Source organism: Camelus bactrianus, chromosome 6 (assembly GCF_048773025.1).
Source record: "Camelus bactrianus isolate YW-2024 breed Bactrian camel chromosome 6, ASM4877302v1, whole genome shotgun sequence".
In the NCBI taxonomy this organism is placed as follows: domain Eukaryota; kingdom Metazoa; phylum Chordata; class Mammalia; order Artiodactyla; family Camelidae; genus Camelus; species Camelus bactrianus.
Genome location: NC_133544.1, coordinates 64,118,876 through 64,142,111, shown reverse-complemented (window position 1 = coordinate 64,142,111; position 23,236 = coordinate 64,118,876). Strand labels below are relative to the sequence as shown.

The 23,236-nt window shown below is 37.5% G+C and overlaps 1 protein-coding gene and 1 gene segment (V, D, J or C); one reads left to right on the top strand and one right to left on the bottom strand.

The window, feature by feature from the left end:
- Positions 1 to 1,698: 1,698 nt before the first annotated feature.
- Positions 1,699 to 2,646, bottom strand: OR4E1 (olfactory receptor family 4 subfamily E member 1). Its single transcript, XM_010949628.2, has one exon. It carries the CDS (start codon positions 2,644 to 2,646, stop codon positions 1,699 to 1,701), a length of 948 nt encoding a protein of 315 aa, XP_010947930.1.
- Positions 2,647 to 20,947: 18,301 nt separating this feature from the next.
- On the top strand, positions 20,948 to 21,461 carry LOC105064704 (T cell receptor alpha variable 2-like). The segment is given in 2 exon segments: positions 20,948 to 21,011; positions 21,166 to 21,461. Coding segments are annotated over 2 exon segments (360 nt in total).
- The last annotated feature ends 1,775 nt before the right edge of the window (positions 21,462 to 23,236 follow it).

The following is a 23,236-nucleotide window of genomic DNA, read 5'->3' as shown; positions in this document are numbered from 1 at the left end:
GCGGATGTTCCTCTGTGTCGCTGATTCCTGCACATGATGATTCTATGTGGGCTCTTTGATGGGCTATATCTCCTGATTGCCATTGCCTATAGTAAAAGCATTTATTTCACCCAAATTCCATAATTCTCAAATTCAGTTTAGTTATTCCAACTACCAGTCCCAATAAACGTAGTTTTATACTACACAGAGAGTTATCTTGGGAGAGACTCTATTATTAGGTCTATCTGTTGAACTACTTGGTCTTATTACACCGTACTTTTTATAAACAGGGATGTGAGACACTGTTGCCTGGAATATCCTCTACATATCCCCTGTTATCCGATCCACTCAGCACGTATCAGTCTTAGAGCACTTACCACAATTGTTCAATGTGTGTCACCACAGCTAGACTCAAGATGCTGGATTATAGACCAGGTTTTATTCAACGTAATATTTTCTCCCAACCATTTGTGCAATATTGAGTGACTACTGAGTGTTTAGCAATAAATGCTTAGTTGAGTTAATTCTCTACATAATAGTTAGAATAATTTTATTAAAACACAAGTCATATCACATCTGTTCTGTGCTTAAACCATTCTGGTGGCTTCCCACTGTATTGAAAAATATTGCAAACTCCTTGAGAGGACATGAGAGCATTCTTTTTACTTCTCCAATATCATCTATCATCATTCTCTGCCTCACAGTCTAAGCTGTAATCACATTGGTCTTTCACTTCTTGGAACCCTTGGAACAAGCCAAGTTCTTTCTGAACATAGATTTTACATGTGCCATTTCCTTTGCCATCACTTCTCTTTTCTCATGGTTGGCTCCTTATCATCTTTCAGATCGTAGCTTAAATGCCATTTCCTCACAGAGGCCCTCCTTGACTAACCAATCTAAAGACAGTCTCTTCTATAACTCTCTAAGAGCATCTCCTTTCATAGCATTTGTTGTGATCTATAATTAAAATTTGTTTATATATTTTTTCTATTTGCACTAGATTTTAAACTACATGAAGGAAGGACTATATGTCTCATTTATGATTATAAACCTAGTACTTAGCACATGATAAGTGCTCAGTAAATATCTGTCAAATGAATTGATAATAAGCTATCTCAATTTCATTGCTCTGATAGAAGATTTTTTTCCTGGACACTTGAGGATATCAGTAACTTCAGTGTTCAAAGTCTTCTTTCTGTATTAGTAAAGTATTATGCAAACTTACTTTGCCTTTACCAGTGTTTGCTAAGCTATTTAGGCCAGCATCTGAGTGAATGATGTTGGCAAGCATGGCCAGAAATCTGAAAGTTTGTTTAGACCTTGGTTACCACCCTGAGACAAAAGCAGGGAGAGGAAGCATGACGTAAAGAAAACAGCATGAGTTTGTGTTGATGCATTTAGCTTAATGTCCTGCCTTCATCATTTCCTAGCTTGGTGACTGTGGGCATGCTATTTACACTCTTTGAGCTTTGGTTTCTGCTCGTGTAAACAAGCATAATACATATCTCACAGGGTTGTTAGAATTAAATAATTGCCAACTGCCTAGAAAAATTTCCAGCCTGTGGAAGATATTAAAAAATAGTTATGCTATGATTGTCAGATATTGGGCCAGAAGATAATTTTATAAGTTATATAGTTTGATAAATGTGGCATGTCATTTATTCTTTGCAAGGCATTTCTTTGATTTGGAGCACCAAGCATCTTAAGGGTTGGATATTTTTATTTTTTTTCTCTCCTCTCCATCATCCCCATTAATTTGTTCAGGGCATTCTTCATGTCTTCATTCCTAAGGGTATAGATGATGGGGTTCAGCAGGGGTGTGACAGCAGTGAAAAACACAGACACCACCTTGTCCTCTGGGAGGCTGGTTGATGGATGGGAATAGATGAAAATGCAGTGACCTAGAAACAGTATGACTACGGTAAGATGGGCTGCACAGGTGGACAGGGCTTTCCGCCTGCCTTCTGAGATCTGCTGCCTCAGACTTACCAGGATGACTGCGTAGGACACCACGAGGACCATAAAACAGACCATGGAGATCAGCCCACTGTTGGAGACAATGAGGATCTCAATGATGTAGGTATCAGTGCAGGCCAGTTTGATCACCTGAGGTACATCACAGAAGAAGCTGTCAATCTCATCAGCACCACAGTAAGGCAGCTTGATGGTGAGGGAGGTCAGGGCTATGGAGTGGATTGTTCCCCCTGTCCAGAGGGCAACAGCCAGCAGCACACATACTTTCCAGTTCATCACTGTCATATACTGCAGGGGTTTGCAAATGGCCACATACCGATCATAGGCCATGACAGTGAGGAGAAAGATCTCTGTGCAGGCAAAGAGATGCAGGAAGAACATCTGAGTTACACAGGCATCAAAGGAGATGAACTTCTCCTCTGACCAGGTGTCTCCCAGCATCTTGGGGACAGTGACGGTGGAGTGGCAGACATCAATAAAGGACAGGTTGCTGAGGAAGAAATACATGGGGGTGTGGAGCCGACGTTCATAGATAATAGTTATGACAATGAGGATGTTTCCAGTCAGTGTCAGAACGTAGAAAATGAGGAACATGGCAAATGTAGCCATCTGCACCTTCTGGTTTATAGATAAACCTCTAAGCCGAAAATATGCCACCGAAGTAGTTTGATTGAGTAGGACAGGCTCTTCCATTCTCTTTGTTGAACACTCCTGTTAAGAATTTTAAAAAATTAATAACACTTCTATGTCTGTGAGTCTGTTTCTGTTTTGTAAATAAGTTCATTTGTGTCCTCTTTTTAAAGTTTCCACATATAAATGATATTATGTGGTATTTTTATGATTCCCCGGGTGAGGGGGAGAGTGGGAAGAAATAAATTGGGAGTTTGAGATTTGCAGATACTACTATATATAAAATAGATAAACAACAAATTTCTTGTATAACACAGGAAACTATATTCAATCTCTTATAGTAACCTATAATGAAAAGGAATATGAAAACGAATATATGTATGACTGAAACATTATGCTATACATCAGAAATTGACACATTATAAACTGACTATACGTCAATAGAAAATGACACTTAACATCTGCATCAATCAGTCACTTGGTCACTTAATTTCTTCTATGTTTATGACTTTTCTCTCTGTCTAGAATTTCTGGTCAAATATTTTACATTAAAATTCCCATTCAGCATCTTAAATTATATTGGACAGAGGACAGATAGTAGGTGCTAAACACACATGTTTGGAATAACAGAATAGAAAAAATGGATTCACTAAGATATATGAAACAATCTTGGATAGTTTGTAGTAAAATATCAATACCTAGCTTTAGGTTATAGATTTTTCCAGGAGAGGAAGTTAAGGTTCTCCTTATACCAAATAAGCAATTTGTCCAAGGTTACACAAATTCTGGCCTTGAATATAGTTTTCTTTGTTGTCCTGTTGACTGCATTTTTCACTAGCACAAACTCTTGCTTCCCTGTTTGCTCTGCCATGTTGTTCTGAGACTGTAATTTCAGTGATTTAGCTTGCAGAAGGCAGAAGCTTTTCACCAAGCCTCCGGACAACTAGAAATATAGCTGTGGTGTTTTTAGAACAATTCTTTAGCGGAGGCTGGATAAAACCCTGGAAACCTTAAAAAATCCGGAGAGGGTTAAGGGAGGCTTGCTTCCCATCCACCTTTGATTTGAGGGCAGACTTGGCCATTCTCAAACTGGAGGTCAAAGTCCAGGACTAACAGCGTCACTATCTTGACTAGATTATCCCCTTTAATAAATTGTATTTAAAGTACAATTCTGTTGTCTGCCTTACCTGCCTACGGTAAAACAAAAATAGTTGTTCCATTTTCTTTCAGATTAGCCTAACTTTGACCCAAGCATCACTAATTCTTATAAGAAATGTATACATTGTGTACAGGCACAATATCTTAGTCCTTAAGGGGATCTGAGAGTTTACATAATTTATTTATTTTTTTAATAAATAGAGAAAACAAGGCGCAGAGAAGTAAAGCAACTGGCCCAAGTTTATAGAGAATTGGAGTAATATCTGGGTCCAGAGCTTGGGCCTGCTAACTTTTGGTCCAGGCTTTCTTTACTCTACCACCGCTCTGATCTGAATTTTTGTGGTGACTTGTGTAATTGGGGCATTAAGTAAAATGTGTCTTAGTGACTTCTGTCTTCCTCTCCAGCTTGGGTGGGCATCTGTGGGGAGCCTCTCTTCTCTAAGCTTGCCTCTTACATGCCACTGCCTCGATGTGCAGCCTTCAGGGGTGGCCCACCCAAGAAAGCTGCCCCTCCTGGATCCTTGGTCTCTATCATCCGATACTACCTTCTTCCTGTTACTGCAGGTGCTTTATCTCATCCCTCAAGATCAGGCTTTCTGCCAGACAAATGAATCAGCTCCACATTGCTTATGAAAAAGACTAGAGAAAAATTTCCCCTTCTGCTCCATCACCATTTCTTCTCTAATACTTCCTGTACCTCATTATGCTGCTCTTCTGCACACGATGGCTTTTTTTTGTTGTTGTCTTTATCAGAGGTAAGACTAATGACAGCATCAGATCGGAGAATTAGCAAAGTTAAGTCTATGACAAAGAAGGTATTTGGAGGCAGGAGAAATCATTCATTTATCATTAAATTTAAACTCATTGTGTCTGGTGCTTGGATTAACATCTATAGTAATATCTTAATGTAGCTACAGATTGATTTTACTATTTAGAAATTTTTCTTAGAGTGTTCACTTAAAGCTTTTGCTCCAGAAAACAGTTTGAGAAGTTTGATAATTCATGTCTGTTATCTTTGTAATTTATTAAGTTCTAAAAGAACGACTGCAAAATCGAAAGCTGAAGAACTGAGCAAGAATGGAGCCAGGGATTTATCCTAAATTCAGTATAGAAAATTTCACCTACACAGATAGAAAAGGGAATGCAGATTGAGAACTAGATCTGAAATGAAGACTTATATTCTCTCATCAGAGGATATGGGTACACATTTTAAAGTAAACTTTTTGTCACCATCATTTTTTTTCTATTTCTATGGAGCCACAGGAAAAAATGTTTTCAAAAATGGACATATGTCCACCTGCAGTAGAAATCTGGTATGAGTTTATGTCAAGAACATGGTTCACATACAAAAATATCTAACGTCTGCTGCATACATTTCAGAAAAATAGGAGAAAACAACTAAAAGCAGAAATAGAATAAAACTAAAATGTTTATAAAACTCACCCTGGGTTGTTTCTGATGCTTTTAGCACCTCCAAAAAGAACTGAATTGTTAGTTTTGTAGTTCCAATATCAAGAGTATTATTTCCAGTAGAAGTAATAATTTATTTGAAGCTGGACAAATCAAATAATCCCATTTACCTTGAACTTTTCACAAGGAAGATCAGAGCACTTGAAGTTCCCTTGGGTCTTATTTGCAGTTTTTGGAAACAGGTCACAGCAGATATATTTGGTGATATTTTATCAGAGATCCTTCAGGATTTCTGCAAAACCACAACTTTGTACCTGTATTATTATCATATATTTTCAACATGTCACTCTGCACTAAGATTTTCCAGAACTGACTTTCAGTTGGGTGAAGATGTGGTATAGGAATGGTATATTTTTTGTACTTTGTCAGGCCGTAGAGGTGAGTAGCAGGGATTAGAAGCCACTAACAACCACTTTTGCAGTTTACCAGAACCATGCTAGTTTACCAGAACCCCTCTAACATCAAACTTGACCTAACTATTCAGAACCACCATAACTGAAGCATCCTGTATCCTTCGTGGCACACTCTGGGTTTAAGTTTTGTCTTGCTAGTTTCAGATGGATTTCTCCACCTTCACATGCTGAAGGGAAATCTGTCGAGAAAGGAAGCAGCTGGGACTGGCAGCTGCAGCACTGGTGGTGTGGTACCTGAGTTATATAGGCTTTAACGTGACATCAGCTCGCCCTAGTCACCAGTTAGAAAACGTTAATTCTGTGGGGACTGAAGTTACAGCTTTGCAATCGTCACTAAAAGCACTTAATGAGAAAGCAGAACTTCAACATCTAAATCTTTGGGATATATTTATATATGATTAAATGAACTACTTAGTGATGGCTTTCTAGATGCTAAGATTAGGTGAGGGGCTCTCATGTTTTCTTATCTAATCCATATAAAAAACACAGAGTTGAGATATGGGCAATGGAGTTAAGATTTTAATCAGCTCTACCCCAGAGGTCAAGTGTTTGGACTCTAAAGTCAGATTGCCTGAGTACAGGGTCCAATATCCTAGATGGTAAATTTGGGCAAGTTATTTAACCTCTGAGCCTCAGTCTTCTCATCCATAAAACATGATTAAAAATGGTCACATTTTTTTAGAATTCTTGAAATCTTTGCAAAGCATGTGGCTCTTTGTAATTTTTTGGCATTACTTATTCATTACTTCAGATAACAGTGAAAATTTAGAATCCCTTGCTCTAATTCTCATTTTGCTTTCTCTGCTTAGATATATGAGTTTGGTGGCTTAGGTTGGTAAAAGAAGAATCCAGAGGACAGAGATGAAGGTTATAATTTGAATTTCAAGACTGAATAGTTTTGTGGGATGGTTAGGATATCCAAAGTAAAGGGTATGGAGCTGGAAGTAAGCCTTTTAGCTGACTCTCCATGCAGCAGTGTATGGAAGAGAAGATGGTAACAGAGGGAAAGTGTCAGAAGTGAACAAAAATTCTTCCAAGGACTTTTGGCGTGGGGTCCTTTCCCCCAGTTTTCTTTTTGGATTCATTATCATTGATCAGAGACCAGACTTGACTGTACTGAAAAATCTGGAGTTTCCAGAACTTACAGATATTGCTGCTTGGGTAATGTGGGACTTCTATTGTACTGTCACTTTGGCAATCAGGGTAAACATTAGGAAGAGAGATATGTTGTCCATAATAATTCTCTGAACATTTGGAATTGAGATACTTTATCACAGCATAATACACCAAGGGCAATATAGATAAACTTATATTCAACGGATTAGAGGATAATTACTATCACTACTGTCATTAGTAAAATGCAAGGTTGAGAAATTAATCTTTGATCTCCTTTTATTATGGTTTCTATACTTTCCCCTTCCTCTTGTAGCCATTTCCCCTGGCCTGACTCTTCCCTCTACCATACACAGACTGCCACTGAGGTGTCCCACTCAGACTTTTCTTCTCTGGAAGTCCCTCATGCTCCAAAATTGTGTGCTCCTATTTCCTCCACAGAATAAATGAAAACAATTGTTAAAACTTGCATAGCACTTTAGCATTTGAAAAATTCTTCACACTTACCATCTCATTTGATCTTCACAACACCACTGTGAGGCAGGGAGTGTTATAGAAAAATTGGACTTGATGTTAAGTGATTTTCCCAGAGTTTGCATGTTAGGTAAACACCTAAACCAGGGCTTGAACTCAGGTATTCTGCTGCTGAATCCAATACTTAATCTGTTACTTCACTTGGGTGCTATTCCTTTTTGGGAGCAATAGTTTTTGATCTTATTATCCATGAAAGACGCACACTTAAAAAATTTGCTTGTTCACTTATATGTCAAATCTAAAAATACCCAAACAAACCACCGAACAAAAAAAGAGCTCAAAGACACAAAGGATAGATTGGTGGTTGCCAGCTGTGGGGGATGGAGAGTGGGCAAAATGGGTGAAGAGGGTCAAAAGGTACAAACTTCCAGTTATGAAATAAATAAGTCATTGGGCTATAATGTACAGCATGCTGACTATCATTAATAATACTGTAGTGTATATTAGAAAGTTGCTAAGAGAGTAGATCTTAAAAGTTCTCATCACAAGAAAAAATTTTGTAATTCTGTATGGTGACGGATGTTAACTAGACATTGTGGTGATCACTGTGTGTTGTATACCAATATCAAAGCATTACATTGTACACCTGAAACTAATATAGTGTTATATGTTACTTATATCTCAATTAAAAAGTTGCTTGTTAAATCATATAGAAATTTTTTATAGGTGTAGGGAAGAGATACATTTTTGTCATTCTTTGACCTTATTCATTCTTTGGTATTCTTTGACTCTTTCCTTCTCTCCGTTCTGTTGTCTCCATTCCAAAGGTCAAAGTGACATGGTTCTCACTCCTGAAACGTCACTGACTCTCTACTAAAAGCAATCAATCAGCAGGCAATAACCTAGAGTATGTGCAATATCATACTTATGAGATATTGCACGTACTCTATGAGTATGGGATAAAAAGGTCCATATGAGTAACGATTCTTTCCTATGAGGAGTTTACAATACAGTGGAGCAAGATGAGGAACTTAACAAAAGGTCTTGAAAAAACCTTTGACATTATATCGCCCAGTAATCACAATGGGAATTAATGGTGTGACATGACCTTCGGTCCCAGCCTTCACACCCCTCACAGCAGAAGGGAAGGGAACCAATAGAGCTTGCATGTTCATAATGGGACCATTATTCTGCCCCTCACAACAAATTGCACAGAAATCAGATTCCAAGAGGAAGCTACAATTAGATCTCATTACCTGCCCCGTTCTCTCTCAAAAGAGACCAGCCGGTCTAATTTTATCAAGTCCTGTCTGCCTGTTCATCTCAGTCTTCGAAGTTTTGAAACTGCTATTTACCTCTTATCTCCTTAAAGCTTGGTACTTTCCCTAGTCAAACTCTTATCTTTCTCTGGCTCTTCACTATGCCCTCTGGCTAGCACTTTGCAAGTAGAATCCTCAACCTCTTTTCTGCACGTTACCTTCACATCCCTGATCTATGTGCCTGTCTTCTGCAGACCTCCTGAGTAGTGCAAGCTCTTTCTCCTGTGTTAGGACTCAAGTTTTGATAGATGTCCTTTAACAAATTATTTATTTAACAGTTGCTGATTCAGATAATTTTTCTTAAAAAAATTTTTAACTTGATGTATAGTTGATTTACAATGTTGTGTTAGTTTCAGGTGTACAGCAGAGTGATTCAGATATATATATTATATATATATATAATCTATTCTTCAGATAATTTTTCTTTCCTCCTTCATAAAAAAACCTCTATTCTTTGAAGAAAATCCTATCAGACTATTCCATCTGCAATCCTTTCTTGTTGTATCTTCAGCTGTCCTCTTGGCCACTCTACCTCCCTCCTCTAAGACTTTGGCATTTGCCGTCATCCACATAAATGATCCATACATACAATACTACTACTCAGTTCTTCAGTCTCTTCACCAGATGAAGGAAAACACACAGTTGTACAGATGGCCTCACCTTAAATTTTTGGCCACAACCTCAAATAGGCAATTCTACATTTTCAATAGCCAATTTACATTTTTACCTTCTATGTAATTACTTAACTCAAAATAAATTGTAGACCTAAATGGAAAAGCTAAAATTATAAAACTGTTAGAAGAAAACATAGGAGTAAATCTTCATAATCTTGGAGTTGGCAACAGATTCTTAGAAATGGCACCAAAAGCACAAGAAATAAAATAGATACATTGGACTTCTTCAAAGTTAAAAAGGTTTGTATTTCAAAGGATACTATCAATAAAATGAAGAGGCAACCTACAGAATGGGAGAAAATATTTGCAAATCGTATATCTGATAAGGGGTTTATATCTAGAGTGTACAAACAGCTCTTACAGCTCAACAATAAAAAGACAAATAACCCAATTAAAAATAGACAAATGATCTGAATAGACATTTCTATAGAGAAAATATACAAATGGCCAATAAACACATGAAATGATGCCCATCATGTTTGGTCATCAGGTAAATGGATATCAAAACCATAAGACAACAGTTAATACCCACTAAGATGGCAGTGATAAAAAAGACAGACAACGAGTTGTATTGGCAAGGGTGTGGAGAAATTGGAACTTCTATACGTTGCTGGAAGGGATGTAAAATAGTACAGGTTTAAAACCTCATGTTTAATTTCTAATAAAAGTTTATAACAATATTAAAGTCAATTGTGATACTGTGATTTATTATAGAAATAAATATTTGGTCTTCATTCCCATTTCTGGTATAAAGCTCCTAAAATCCTTTAAATTGCCTAAGTGGTGAGAATGAGAAAGGTGGTTTTTCTCATGTTAATGAAGTGACTTTTGTATGGCCCTTAAGAAGGGGACTGATTGTCAAGAGAACCAATCACTTGATTCAAGGGTTGAAACTTTTGGTCTCACCTCCCCTGACCTCCTGGGAGGGGAGAGAAGCTGGAGATTGAATCAGTCACCAATGGTGGAGGAGGGTTTAACTCAGTGGCAGAATGTGTGCTTAGCATGCATGAAGTCCTGGATTCAATTACCTCCATTAAAAATTAATAAAATAATTAAACCTAATTACGACCACCCCCCCAAATTGCCAACAGCCAATACCTTTATCAATCATGCCTATGTAATAAAGCCATCATAAAAACCCAAAGGACAGGGTTCAGAGAGCTTCTGGATTGGTGAACAGGTATAGATGTGGAGAGAATGGTGTGCCTGGAGAGGACATGGAAGCTCCTCACCCCTTCACACATACTTTAACCTGTGCATCTCTTCCATCTGGCTGTTTCTGAGTTATAGCCTTTTATTATAAAGTGATACCTAGTAAACTAAATGTTTCCTGAGTCCTGTGAGCTGCTCTAGTAAATTAATGAAACCCAAGGAAGGCAGGGGTAGTGAGAACTCTGACTTACAGCCAGTCAGTCAGAAGTACAACGACCTGGGCATGTGACTGATTTCCAAAGTGGAGGAGGTGGGCAGTAGAAGTGAGGCAATCTTGTAGGACTGAATCCTTAACTTGTGGAATCTGACACTGTCTCCTGTGTTGGCTCCGATTTGGACAGTTCTTTTCCTTCCATCTCTCAAACACACACTAGAATTGGTGATCAGAACACCTATTTAAGACCTTTATGTATTTACATGGAGGATGGAAATTACTTGTCTGGGAGGCCAGAGTGGGAGGGAGAATCTTTATCCTTTTATACTTTTGAGGTTTTGAACCACATGAACATTACCTACATTTGTAAAGTGTAGATTTTCATTTTATCTCTTTTTCTATTCCTAGCTCTTGCATGTAGGTGAGATAGACAGGTAAATGAAGTAGAAAAGCAGAAATCTCAGATGGCACATAAACAAATGAAGGCCTCAGTAACAGGGATATGATTTTTTTGAATGAGATAGAATTTTATATTTCTCTCACATAAAATAAGTCTAGAGAGTAGGCATTGCAGGTATGGTATGATGATTAGGAAATCAGAGACCTCCCCAGACTCCTTCCAGGTCTCTGATACACCGTTTCTAGGCTGTGGACCTTGTCCATGTTGCCCAAGATAGCTGCTAGAGCTCCAGTCATCACATCAACACTGATGCTGATATTAAAAACTTTTTATATTGAATGTTATGATATGGACAATGAAAGAAGTTATATTTTGTATTGCTTTTCTTCCAATTTAGTTCATACAATTTCAAATCTTAATTAATATTATTATTGAAAGCTTAATATGTAATTGGAATTTGCCTGATTGTGTAGAATAATGAGAAGATATAAACATTATGCCAGTTGTTGTGAAAAAAGTGGAACTTCATATTATTTTATGGGACATAGGATGTTATTGCCTTATCTACAGTTAAGAGGCTAAATTGTTTCTCTTATTTATTGTGATAGAAGTGAGAATTTATTCTTTAGAAGCTTCTCTAGTTTCAGGCTAATTATATATAGGCTATCCCTCCCATTCACAGGTGTAGTTTTTCTAGCTCCTTATCATTTATTCTCATTCTCTTTCGCAGTCACCACCACCACCACCACCACCACCACCACTATACCAGCCAATATTACTATAAAAATCCACCAGATTAAATCTGGCCTTTGCTTTCCTCTAAAATGTTGTAGGAGAAGAATGAGGAAGAGAAAAGAATAGATTAGAGTCTTTCAACTTTTAACATTATCCTATGATTTTAAGTTGAGACTGCTTCTAGAGATTATATTCTGATCTAAACTTAAAAAAAAAAATGGACTTCAGAAACAAATACAAACATGCTTATCTCTGTTTTCGTCCTTTTTTTCCCCCACAGTGGTGTGAATGGCCTCTGTGACACAAAACCATGACCAATTTTAAAACCACAGATTCACTGCTTAGAGAAACCTTTGTCCTAACTCTGAAGGAACTCATTTAATTTGGAATTTTTCTCACTCGCTGACAGAGTGAGCCAATGAGCTTTGGGGAGGGACAATTTTCTCTTGTTGTCTAGTGTAAATAGAAAAGACCCGTGTCTCTAGAATCACTGTGTCTGGCTGGTTTCCCACGATGAAGGAGTCCACCTCACTCCAGAACGAGACAGATGAGAACCAGAACTGGGAAGAAACAATGTGTTGGGGCTGCTCTCTGTGGGGTGCTGATGCTAAATGACTTCAGTTGTTACACGTTCACTTTCTTGTTAATGTGGCAATCACTCTATTTAGAGAGACTTAACTGCACATAGGAATGCACATAAAGTGGGAGTGTTAACAAACAATAACAATTGTGCTAAATGTTTTTGACCCCACTTTAGGAGGTATCTAAACTAATTCCCTTAATAGAGACCACAAATGCCCCTTAGAAAAGACATCACTCTGAAAATTATATCCACTATTGCATATATAATCTAATATATATTTTAATCAACTTCTACAGTCTTGAAAACATTTATGAAGGGCTTATCTGTAGCAACCATGGAAATAAGCAAATTAAAGTATGATTCTAGTCCATTCCCCCATCCCCAACCCCAGGCTCCCATCCTAAGATAGGTCTTCAAACTGGTTTGAAAACAAAATCATTAGCAATGAAAAATTTTCCTTTTGTTAGTTTCACCATCTGGATACTGAAAAACATTTACAGGATTTGTGGATACAAATATTCATGCAAATATAAATACTGTATTTTTAGGTAAGAATTACAGCGATGCTTACAAGGGAGAAAATGGCAGTGTGGAAGAGGGAAGACTATGGAAACTGATATCACAAAAAGTTGGATTTTTGAGTCTGCCTTTTACTAATTGAGTGATCTTGGGAAATTTGCTTCAATGTTTCCAATCTTCATTCTTCTTACTGAAAATTGAAAGTAGTAAATCCATTTTATAGGACTGATATGAAGACAAATGCATTAATACAACTATATGTGTAGTGTGTATGTATAACTAAAATAAATGGAATAAAGTTTAGCTAATTTAGTTATTTAAATAATTAAATAAATTAAATATAATTAAATATAAACCTTGTTCTTTAGTAGATGTTCAATAAATGATGTGTTTATGAGAGTTTACTGTGTGAAATATTAATGGATACATGGGAGATTGTGGTGAGGAAGTCATAGTAATTTCTTCATCTCACTGTCTTACTGAATTTAGCAAGGGTCCTTGAAAACTAGGCTAGAGATAACAAACAAGGTTGTGGTGTGCACAGATCTCCTGACTGTGCCTGGGCTGTGGACTCTGATTATGGTCAAGAAATCTGAGTTCTAGCCTGCCTCCACTAGAAGTGTGATTTTGATAGATTGCCTTCACCCTTTTGCTCTCAGAATCTTTGTTCAAAAAGCCAGGAAGTTATATTAGATGTAGTAGGTATTTTCTAGCTCTAGCATGTGTGTTTTTATGATGATGAGATGCTGAGTGCAGAGTTAAATATGCTAAAATGTGCACATTCAGTTTAGCTATCTTTCAACTCATGAGTATTCTTTTGTATGAAAGTCACATGCTAATCTTTCCATTATTCCTTAAAATCTTACTTTTCTCTTCCTTCAGTGGTATGCAGACCTGATATCTTTCAAGTTCTACACCCCTCCCTGATGCTATTTCAGGAAAGGGGAAAAGTCTCCATCTCCTGCAGCCTCAGGCCCATCATTCATGATATCATTCTTTGATACCAGAAATCCAACCGAAGGTGGGGAGCAGGGGCATTCAATTTATGGACCTATCGTGGCCAGAATTTTTCTCATCAAAATGAGAATGTCCCCTCCGATAGCTCATCTCTCCTAGGTGGGGCAGAATAGAATCAGAGTAGCACATAAGTCTGTGCTGTAACTTACACTATGAGAAAAGCTCAGAGACCAACGTATGCCTTTGCTTCTGGGTGCAGAGCAAAGTGGAGTGATGTAGCAAAGCAGGGCTTAGAACTGAGAGAAATCTGACAGGGTTTTAAACTGAATTTATGACCTAAATGCAGTCTATGCTCAAGGGCTATAGTAAGATGGTGCTTTAAAGGGAAGTTCTTGAAAAGTGGAGATACTTTTGGAAAACATCCTAGTGGTGGAATTGGTGTTAAAGGCACCTGGGCAAATGCATGTAGACTTTGAAGTTGCCAAGGAGACTCAGACATATACCTGCACCTTGTATACCTGGGGCCATTTCCCAAATTCTTTATGTATAGGAGGTTCTGAATTTCTGTGGTAAGTATCTTCCATTCTCCCTTGGGACTGTACTCCACCATTTACCACCTCATTCATTGATATATTCAATTTTATTCCCACTGAATCAACCCCCTCAGCCTATAAACATGCTTAAACCTTCCCTATACTTAAATTTAAAAAAATCTTGGTCCTGTTGCCTGATTGTGCTACTATACTATTCTTTATTTCATCAATAAATTATTTATTTTGAATACCTAACTATGCACTCCTCTTCTTCACCACAAATTAATGATCATAACCATCACTCCTCCAAATTTTCTTGTGACTGTTTGTAATTCTTCATTCTGCCCCTTCCCATCCCCATCTCCCCATCTCTGATAGTGCTTTCTGTCACTATCAGTCAGTTGCCCTTCCCAGAATCCCTAGAATTTTATGTAACTGGACAGTATGTACTGTTTTTTATTTTTTATTTTTTGGTCTGGCTTTTCTCACTCAACATAATTGTTTTGAGACTCATTTATGTCATTTCTCATATCAATGGTTCAGATACGAGCATAATATTCTATTGTGAGGATATATCACAGTTTGTTTTTCCAATTTATATAGACATGATTATCTACAAAGGTGAAAATACATATATAATTAACTGAAAGATTCATGAAACATCAACAGCAAAAAGCCCAGAAATAAATCTGTTATATCTAAGAAAAATGACCATGTGGTTAAAAGGAGAGCATAAGCCAATGAATCAGACAAATTTAAACAAATTATTTTGGACTCATTAAATAGAGATTTGGAGAAAAATATAATTAGATCTCCCTTCACATGATACAGCGTGGGTAATTAAGCCCAGCAGTGACATTAAGATTATACAGTGTATTTTATTGAATAGGGTGGGACAAGATTTTCTTTGAGGAAGATAAATTGGCAGTGATATCCAGGATAGATCAGAAATAGGAATGCCTGGGATATGGAAGCCAAAGGAAGAAGACTGGTAGCACTAGGAGTATGAGTTTATAAGAACAATGGCAATCAGAATGGAGGGAAAAGGGAAACTCTGAGAGAGATTTCAAAATTTCAAAGGGAAAAACAATAGGGCATCGTATTTTCCTAACCACAATTCAATTAAAGCAAACTCTTATTTTTTCCCCACCCTTGTCTTCATGTGGCATACCTTCTTACGATTTTGTTGGAAAAATTCTTCACTAGAGGACTAGCTTTCTAGCTTTAGATCTGTTTCATCACAAACTTTCTGTGTGACCTTAGCAAGTCATGTATCCTTCTGGAGTGTCTGCTTTTTGTCCTGCAAAACGAATGTGCTACAGCAGGTAGACTCTGAGACTTTTTCAAGCTCCAAATTTCTTAGATGATAGGAATGTATTATATTGAGCCTAAGATAACACCTTAATTGGGCCTAAGACAACAGACTAATTCAGCTGGAAATGAAAAGAATACGTGAATTGTATGGACTATCTTCCCACATGGGGCCCTGCTAAAGTACTTAACTATAATCTAGGTTAAGAATCCTCCCTGCACACGGTGCTTTCTCTTAATGATGAATGAAGCTGTGCACAAAGGAATCATGTGGTAGGGTGGTAATTTGTTTCTGCTCTGCTGGGTCACATGGCCCTCAAGAGGTTAGGAGTTTGTAATCTGAATACAAAAAGTTCAGAGAAAAGAGAAGCCTAGAGTGTGGTTACTTTTGACAAATTACAGGCCAATAAGGACTACCTGTTAAGATAACCCAGAGGAAAAATCTTCTTTGTAATTAATCCCCTGGGTTCCTCTGGCCCATGCCAGCATCCTAGGTAAGACTAGAGGATGCCCCTAGCGACTCACTGTAACTCTTTGTCTCGCTGATTAGTCTCTGGTCTCTAAATGCTTCTCTGTGGTAAGAATGGTAGTTAACAAAGGAGTTGGGTTTCCCAGTGGGCTTTATTAAAAATGTGGTTATGAGGTGATTAACTTATGCAAAGCAATCAATGTAGCCGATGAGCCAAGCTATGCACACACAACGTATCCCGGAGGCAGAGAATCACAAAGCCTAGCCACACACAGGAGAACGTTGTTTAGTATCTAAAAGTGAATTCTCCTTTTCATGTTCTCTTCATTATCAGTTACAACAAGCTACTGAATAACATTTCTTGTGCTATACAATAGAAACTTGTTTATCTATTTTATATACAGTAGTTAGTATCGGCAAATCTGCAATTATAATTATTATTTTTTGACCAGTGTTGTCACTGCTTTTATGAAGGATTGACCTTTGGAAATCTTTACTCTGACATTCCCACCAACCTCACTTATGCTGTTCTGTTGTGACTCTGTCAAACTGGGTCACAGAGCACAACCTTTTCATCGTTTCCCACCAAAACCCAACTACAGTAAGTACTTAATTTTTAATAGGCTTTATAAAAATCTATTTGAAGAATCTGAAGAATTCACAGATAAGACCACGCTGCATATATATTGCTTTTTGCCATCGGCAGGGGGTGGGAGGGCACACAATCATTATTTCTTCTCTTTTTTCCTTTAATTATCTCCCACCCCATCTCCATGTACCCCTCCTTATGATAATGAGCACATTCTGTACTATTCTCTAATCACTGCCTTAAACACTATAATGGAGACATTTTGGGTGCTTTCTCTTTATGGCCTAAGAAAGACACAAGCTATCTTAGGAAGAACTCAAATGTGTTAGAATCTTGTCTTGTTGTAAGCATTATATTTAAGTCTTAGACGAGATGCATACAGGTCATTTCACAGTGTCTGTTCAGTGTATACAGAGGCATTTTGGCTGGCTGCTGCCCATGAAGTCAACAGAATCCTCTTCCTTCTCCTTTCCTTTCCCTTCCATATTATTTTTTCTCCATTCATAACTACGAAGCTTTTTTTGTCACTTGGAGAGGGAAGAGAAAATTTTGCTAAGTAAGGGAGCTACGGTGGAGAGAAGAGTGAAGGGGGCAGGCAAAGCAACTGCTCTCAAGTCATCACTTTGTGCTGATTTTAAGCTCCCTGCAGAGACAGTAGTTCAGAGGTAGAAGCCGATTGAAATATACTCAAAGGGAACCCCCTGAAGTGTACAAAAAGTATGTGTTCTTTTCCAGCACACATGGAACATTCTCAGAAGTTGAGCATGTACTAAGTTACAAAGGAAGTCTCTATAACGGAAACATTTTAGGGGTATTCTCTTTATGGTTGTGAACGAAAAACACTGCAAGCCATACCAGTAAACAGAGAATGCTGTGGCCACCAAGTCACCAGCTGCTACCCCCACCCCCTAACAGTGAGTGAGGGAGCTCAGGATGTGAAAGAACAGGATTCTGGCCCTAGATAGCTAGGTGCATAGCAAAGGAATGATTTCAATGAACCCAGACCTTTGCACTTTCCCACATATAGAAAAGCAGTAAATCCCTTAACTTGAGATATCTGGCTTTCTCTAATTAACAATAATCTTTTGATGTTCTGACTACCTGGTTTTTGTTGCAAAAACTCATATATCCTGGCTTCTACTTTGCCACTTCAGAGCAGTCCCTCAGAGCGATCTGAGAGGTTGTCATCCTGGGCTTAAGTCCTCAGAAATGTCTGCCAAATAAAACGTAACTCTCAACTTTTAGGATGAGCATTTTATTTCAGTCGATATGGTGTAAGGAAGACAGGGGTGGCTACTAATATTATTACTGCTCATTATAGTCCCCCAGCAGTAGGTGTGCAGATGTATCCTTTAATGTGTACAGTGAGGACTGCTTTTAGCAGGGTAGCAATGGAAGAGCTTTGAATATTCAGTACTGAGTGTCCTTGTGGTTGGTGAAGTAAATTTGTGGTGTTGGGGCTGAACAGTGATGACATTTGATTGCTTGATTAGAGCATTCCTTGTGGTGGGTTTGAGCACTCTTTCTGACTATTTAGCATTGAATCCTCACTACCTACCTCTTCTGAAGAGTCTGTGAGCTACCTTATATCTCTTAATATATTTTATCTGCATAAACTAGCCAGAGTAGATTTTATTGAATTGCATCTGAATATCTGACTGATTAAATATCTGACTGAATATCTGACTGATTAAAGGAGGATCTTGATAAAGCATATTGCTTGATAAAGTTAAGACAATAAAAATAGTACAGCAGTGCTACAGAAACAACTTGATCAATGAGCAAAAACTCAAGAAGAGACCAAATTCATAGGTAACATTATATATAATAAAGATGGTACCACAAAGCTGTGGGGGAAAGGTGGATTATTTTGTAGATAGTGTTGGGAAAACTGTTTTGCTCTATGTAGAAAAATAAAGTTGCATTTCCTTTTATGCCATATATACAAGTAGAATTTAGATGAGTTAAAACCTACATGTACAAGAAAAACCTATAAAGATAGCAAAATACAATGCAGGAAATTACATTTATGGCCTTGGGTGAGAAATGATTTGTAGGTCAAGATCGCTAAAACTCAAATCATATAGTGAAAAAAAAAGTGTTAACTTTGACTTTGTAAAAATGAAGAATTTCTAGTTTAGAAAAGGATGCCATAGACAAAGTTAACCGACTAGGGGTGCACTAGAAGAAGATATTTGTGATTTTGAGCAATTCAAGGGATCAGTGTATGAGGAACTCCCAAAATTTACCGAGAAAAACACTGGAGACCTAATTTAAAAATGGGCAAATCATTTGAATAGGTAACACTAGAAAGGAAAACATGAATGATTTGATTTTGCGAATAGAGTAATACAAATTAAAATGAAACTCCATACTCAGCATACTGGTAAACTTTAGACAGCTTTATATTTTTGATAATGCCAAAAGTTGTTGAGGGTTTGGAAAGACTGGACTGTTCCTGTACTATTGGTAGAAGTGTATGTGGTTATTACAACTTTGAACGATTAATTAGTGATATTGAGTATGTGTATGTACTATCACGGGACAGTCTTTGATTGATACATATCCCTATATATGGTTAATAAGGAAAAATATAAAAATATATTTGTTGCTGTGTTGATGGGAGTTAGAGGCAGCTTATGAGTCCATCACTAGGGATTGAATAGGTAGATGTAGAGGAAGCCCATGGTAAACTATTTTGCAGTAGTTAGAAACCTTGAAACAGAAGTAATCTGAAAACAGTTTTATCTGTAGCTATAGACCTCTTGGCTTCAGGAGGAAGCTGCTTGAACACTTAGCTTATTCGTATAATTGTATTCTCTTTGCATTTCCTCTTATGTTTCAGTTGTCAGAAATTTCAGAGCTCAACTTAATCACAGAAGCTATATTATTTTTTCATTTAGATGAATCTGTGCCACCTTGTCTTTGATGACTCCATTCTAATTTTACAGCCATATTGGAATTTTGTATTTTATTTGGAAGCTTTTTGTGGTTATATATGTGTATTTTAAAAGTCTCTGTTGGACCTTATCAATCATCTTATCATTATTAAAGAATCTCCTAGTAAAAAAAAAGAAAAAAGCCTAGAGTAGAAACTAATTTCTCCTAGCCTGGGAGACTATAAAAAAAAAAAAAAAAAAAAAAAAAAAGAAGGAAAAAAAGAAAAGAAAAAACAAGGAAATGAATAAAGCAACCACCTTAGGATAAGAAAAAGAAATATTTCACTCTATGGAAGTATGTTTTAAATAATCACTTATCTGAATGAAGAACACCTTTTGGTAACCAGAAGACTTTCCAAGAAGGCAATTGTTCCCTTTGGATAGCCTTCTTGTTCCTATGGAAACTGAGTAAGGATGAGGAATTTGAACAAAAGCAAAGGGCAAGAAATCTCTTCAGGATGTGAGAAGCTATAAAGACTGTCTCAGAGTCTGCTTGGGGATTTGATTTTCCATCAGTTCCCGTGTAGCCCACTAGACGGTGGTAGCACACATAAAAACTCTGCTGAATAAACTGAATTGCCACAAACCTTGCTTACTCTTCTTTTTCAAATAAAATCCCAAGAAAATCTGTATAAAAGCAGAGGTAGGACTATTAAGCCCCTATTAACAGCAGAGCAGACGGTATCAGCTTATAAAATGAGGATAGGTACCATCCAAAAGAGATCACCTCCAAATACAATTTTGGGTCTTTCTTGATCCAGTTTCTTTGGGTTTCAGAAAGTTATTAGTGAGATTTTCTTTCCCTACTTATGCCAGAGATCGCCTTGGATGCAAGGAGTCAAATTTTGATGAATATGTTTACATAGTATTTTTTGTGCCTTAAAAAAAACCCATTGTTCATCTGTTACAGTTACTAAGATTTCATGATCATTATTTTTAACATGTTAGAATGTCATTATATCACACGTGATAAGTTTAGCACACTTTTTGTGTGAATTTGTCACTTTAGTTTGAATGACGAAGCAGTCTCCCATCAATTATGAGACTCCTTCTGACACTCTTGGTGAAGGAAGCAAGCTTCTGGAATGATTAAATCTGCACAGCTGTGGTGACCTCGGAAAGGATATATTCCTTTTTAATACTACCTTGTCAGAACAAAACATAGTTTAAGTCATTGTTAAGTAGCCTTGGGACTGTAGTCACCCTTCTACAGTTCACAGACTCTGGCTGATGATGTCACCGACACAGAAGAAAATGAAAAATGAAAACAGGCAGCCTTAAGGCAGCTTCCTGGGGAGCATCACACTTATGACTGAGGCTTGGGACCAGCTGCCTTTTGGCCATGGCTTTGCAGAGCACTCTGGAAGTAGTGCGGCTGGGGCTCCTCCTCAGCTCTCTCTGGAAGGGTGAGTAGGTGCTTTTACTCTCTGGTGTTGGAAAAATGGATGCCATTGTTTTAAAATTTGGACCAGATTCATTAATACTTACTGTACCTAAGGGGCAATCAACAAGCCAAATAGCAGCATAGAAGTCTCAACCTTCTTTCTTTGTTTCCTGCAGTTGCAGAGAGCAAGGACCAAGTATTTCAGCCTTCCACCGTGGTATCTTCGGAGGGAGCCATGGCAGAAATCTACTGTAATCACTCTATATCCAATGCTTACAACTTCTTCTGGTACCTTCACTTCCCAGGATGTGCACCAAGGCTTCTTATTCAGGGCTCCAAGCCTTCCCATCAGGGACGCTACAACATGACTTACGAGCGGCTCTCCTCATCACTGCTCATCCCCCAGGTGCGGTTGGCAGATGCTGCTGTTTACTACTGTGGTCTGGCAAACACAGGGGCAGGGAACCCTTAAAGCACTGAACAGAAACTGAGAGATCACAGCCTTTGCAGGGGGTGGAAAAGAGATGAGCAATAATTATTGCCCCCACCACCCCCAATTCAGCATTCCCCAAGCCCTTCCATTTGGCACTGCTATTAGAAAAATAATTTGAGTTCAGAAACTATATATTAGTAAATGTACATAGGAAAATATACTTTTAGGGAGGGATTCAATAATGGTTCTATAAATCCATGTTTTAAATAGTCTTTTTTAAAAATTTTTGATTTAATTTTAATTGAGTTATAATTGCCATACTATAATATAGTTTCAGGTGTACAACATAGTGAAGGATTTGGTATTTTTTATACATTATGAAATGATTATTACAGTAAGTCTAGTTACCATCATCACTCTCCAAAGTTGTTACAATTTAAATAGTCTTCTTGATAATTGGAATACTTTTGAGTCATTTCTTTCAAAATCTGGTTAGATTATTTGCTTTCCCTTGTAAAATGGCTGATGATGAACTGTGATAGGATGAAGAGTCACGTTTACTGTGCCATTTTCTTTTTGCTTTCTGCCTTTGCATTTTAAATATTATATGCTAGCTTCAGGCTCTTCGCAGGAATATTTTCAAGACATGTCTCAATATATAAAGGGTACTTTAGTTAACACTGGATAATACAATAAGCTGAAAGGGAATGAATGAGAGTGGCTACTATCAACAGCCCTGAGTTTGGAATCTCAGTCCTTCCCTCAGGATATTTTACGTTTTATAATCTAACATACAGACCCAGTGAGGATGCCAGTGTCAGTCGGTATATGAAATATTAGAAAAGTTCAATCTCCTTCTGATTTTTTAAACTAAAAAAATAGAAGTTGTAATATATTCTTCCCATATTCTTGTTAAGTTATTTTTGTCTTTTCCCCCAGATGTGTCCCTCCCACTTTAGGGACCAAAGTCCTACTGTAGATCAGTGTTTCCAAAACTTTTTTATCAGAAGTCTCTGCAATCTTGTTCAAAAAATAGATTCTTTTTTGCTGCATTCCAGGTGAACTGAATCAGGGTTTGCAGGAGGAGGGCCTGGAAATCTGTATTTTCCATAAATATCTCTTTGATGATTCTGTTGCTCAGCCAAGTTTGATCTGGGAATGCCAGACTCTGGACTCCAGATCTTGAGGCTTCAACCAATTTCAGTAATATCCAAATATCTCCATGGTATGCAAATATAAATTGGTGTATGTTTGTACCAGTTACATGCTAATTTTTTAGGCATATTCTATTTTGGATTATTGCTTGTTTAAAAGTGTGTTAGATTTATCTTTTAACCAAATGAAATATTTGAAAAGGAGATGTATGTGTGTGTCTTCTTTATGAGTCCTGCACGGTGCCATGTGTATGCACAGTTGTTGCTCCATAAATGGTGCCCCTCTCATTGCTTTGTCATGCAAGAAAAGAGACAGAAATTCTTTTTGTTCATATAGGAAGTTATTTTCAATTCACTGAGGAATGTGTGTGTGTGTGTGTGTGTGTGTGTGTGTGTGTGTGTGTGTGGTGTATTGAAAACCCGACCTTTTACATTGGTGCTTTGATTCTCTTGTTTAAACAGTCAACTACTAGTCTTCCAACCAGGTTTTTTTCCAGCTCAAATATAGAACACTAAAGACATTATTATCCAAGGGTGAAAGTGGAAAAGGAACGAAATAAAAGAAGAGGAAAATGCAGCATGAGAGGAATTACAGAGAAGAGAGCGGCAGTGATGGCTCAGCCTTAAAGGTATCACGAAGCTCTCAGTTCCATGGTGACA

Bases quoted from the DNA above. Each gene is read 5' to 3' on its own strand.
- OR4E1 (XM_010949628.2), bottom strand. From the start codon at position 2,646: ATGGAAGAGCCTGTCCTACTCAATCAAACTACTTCGGTGGCATATTTT.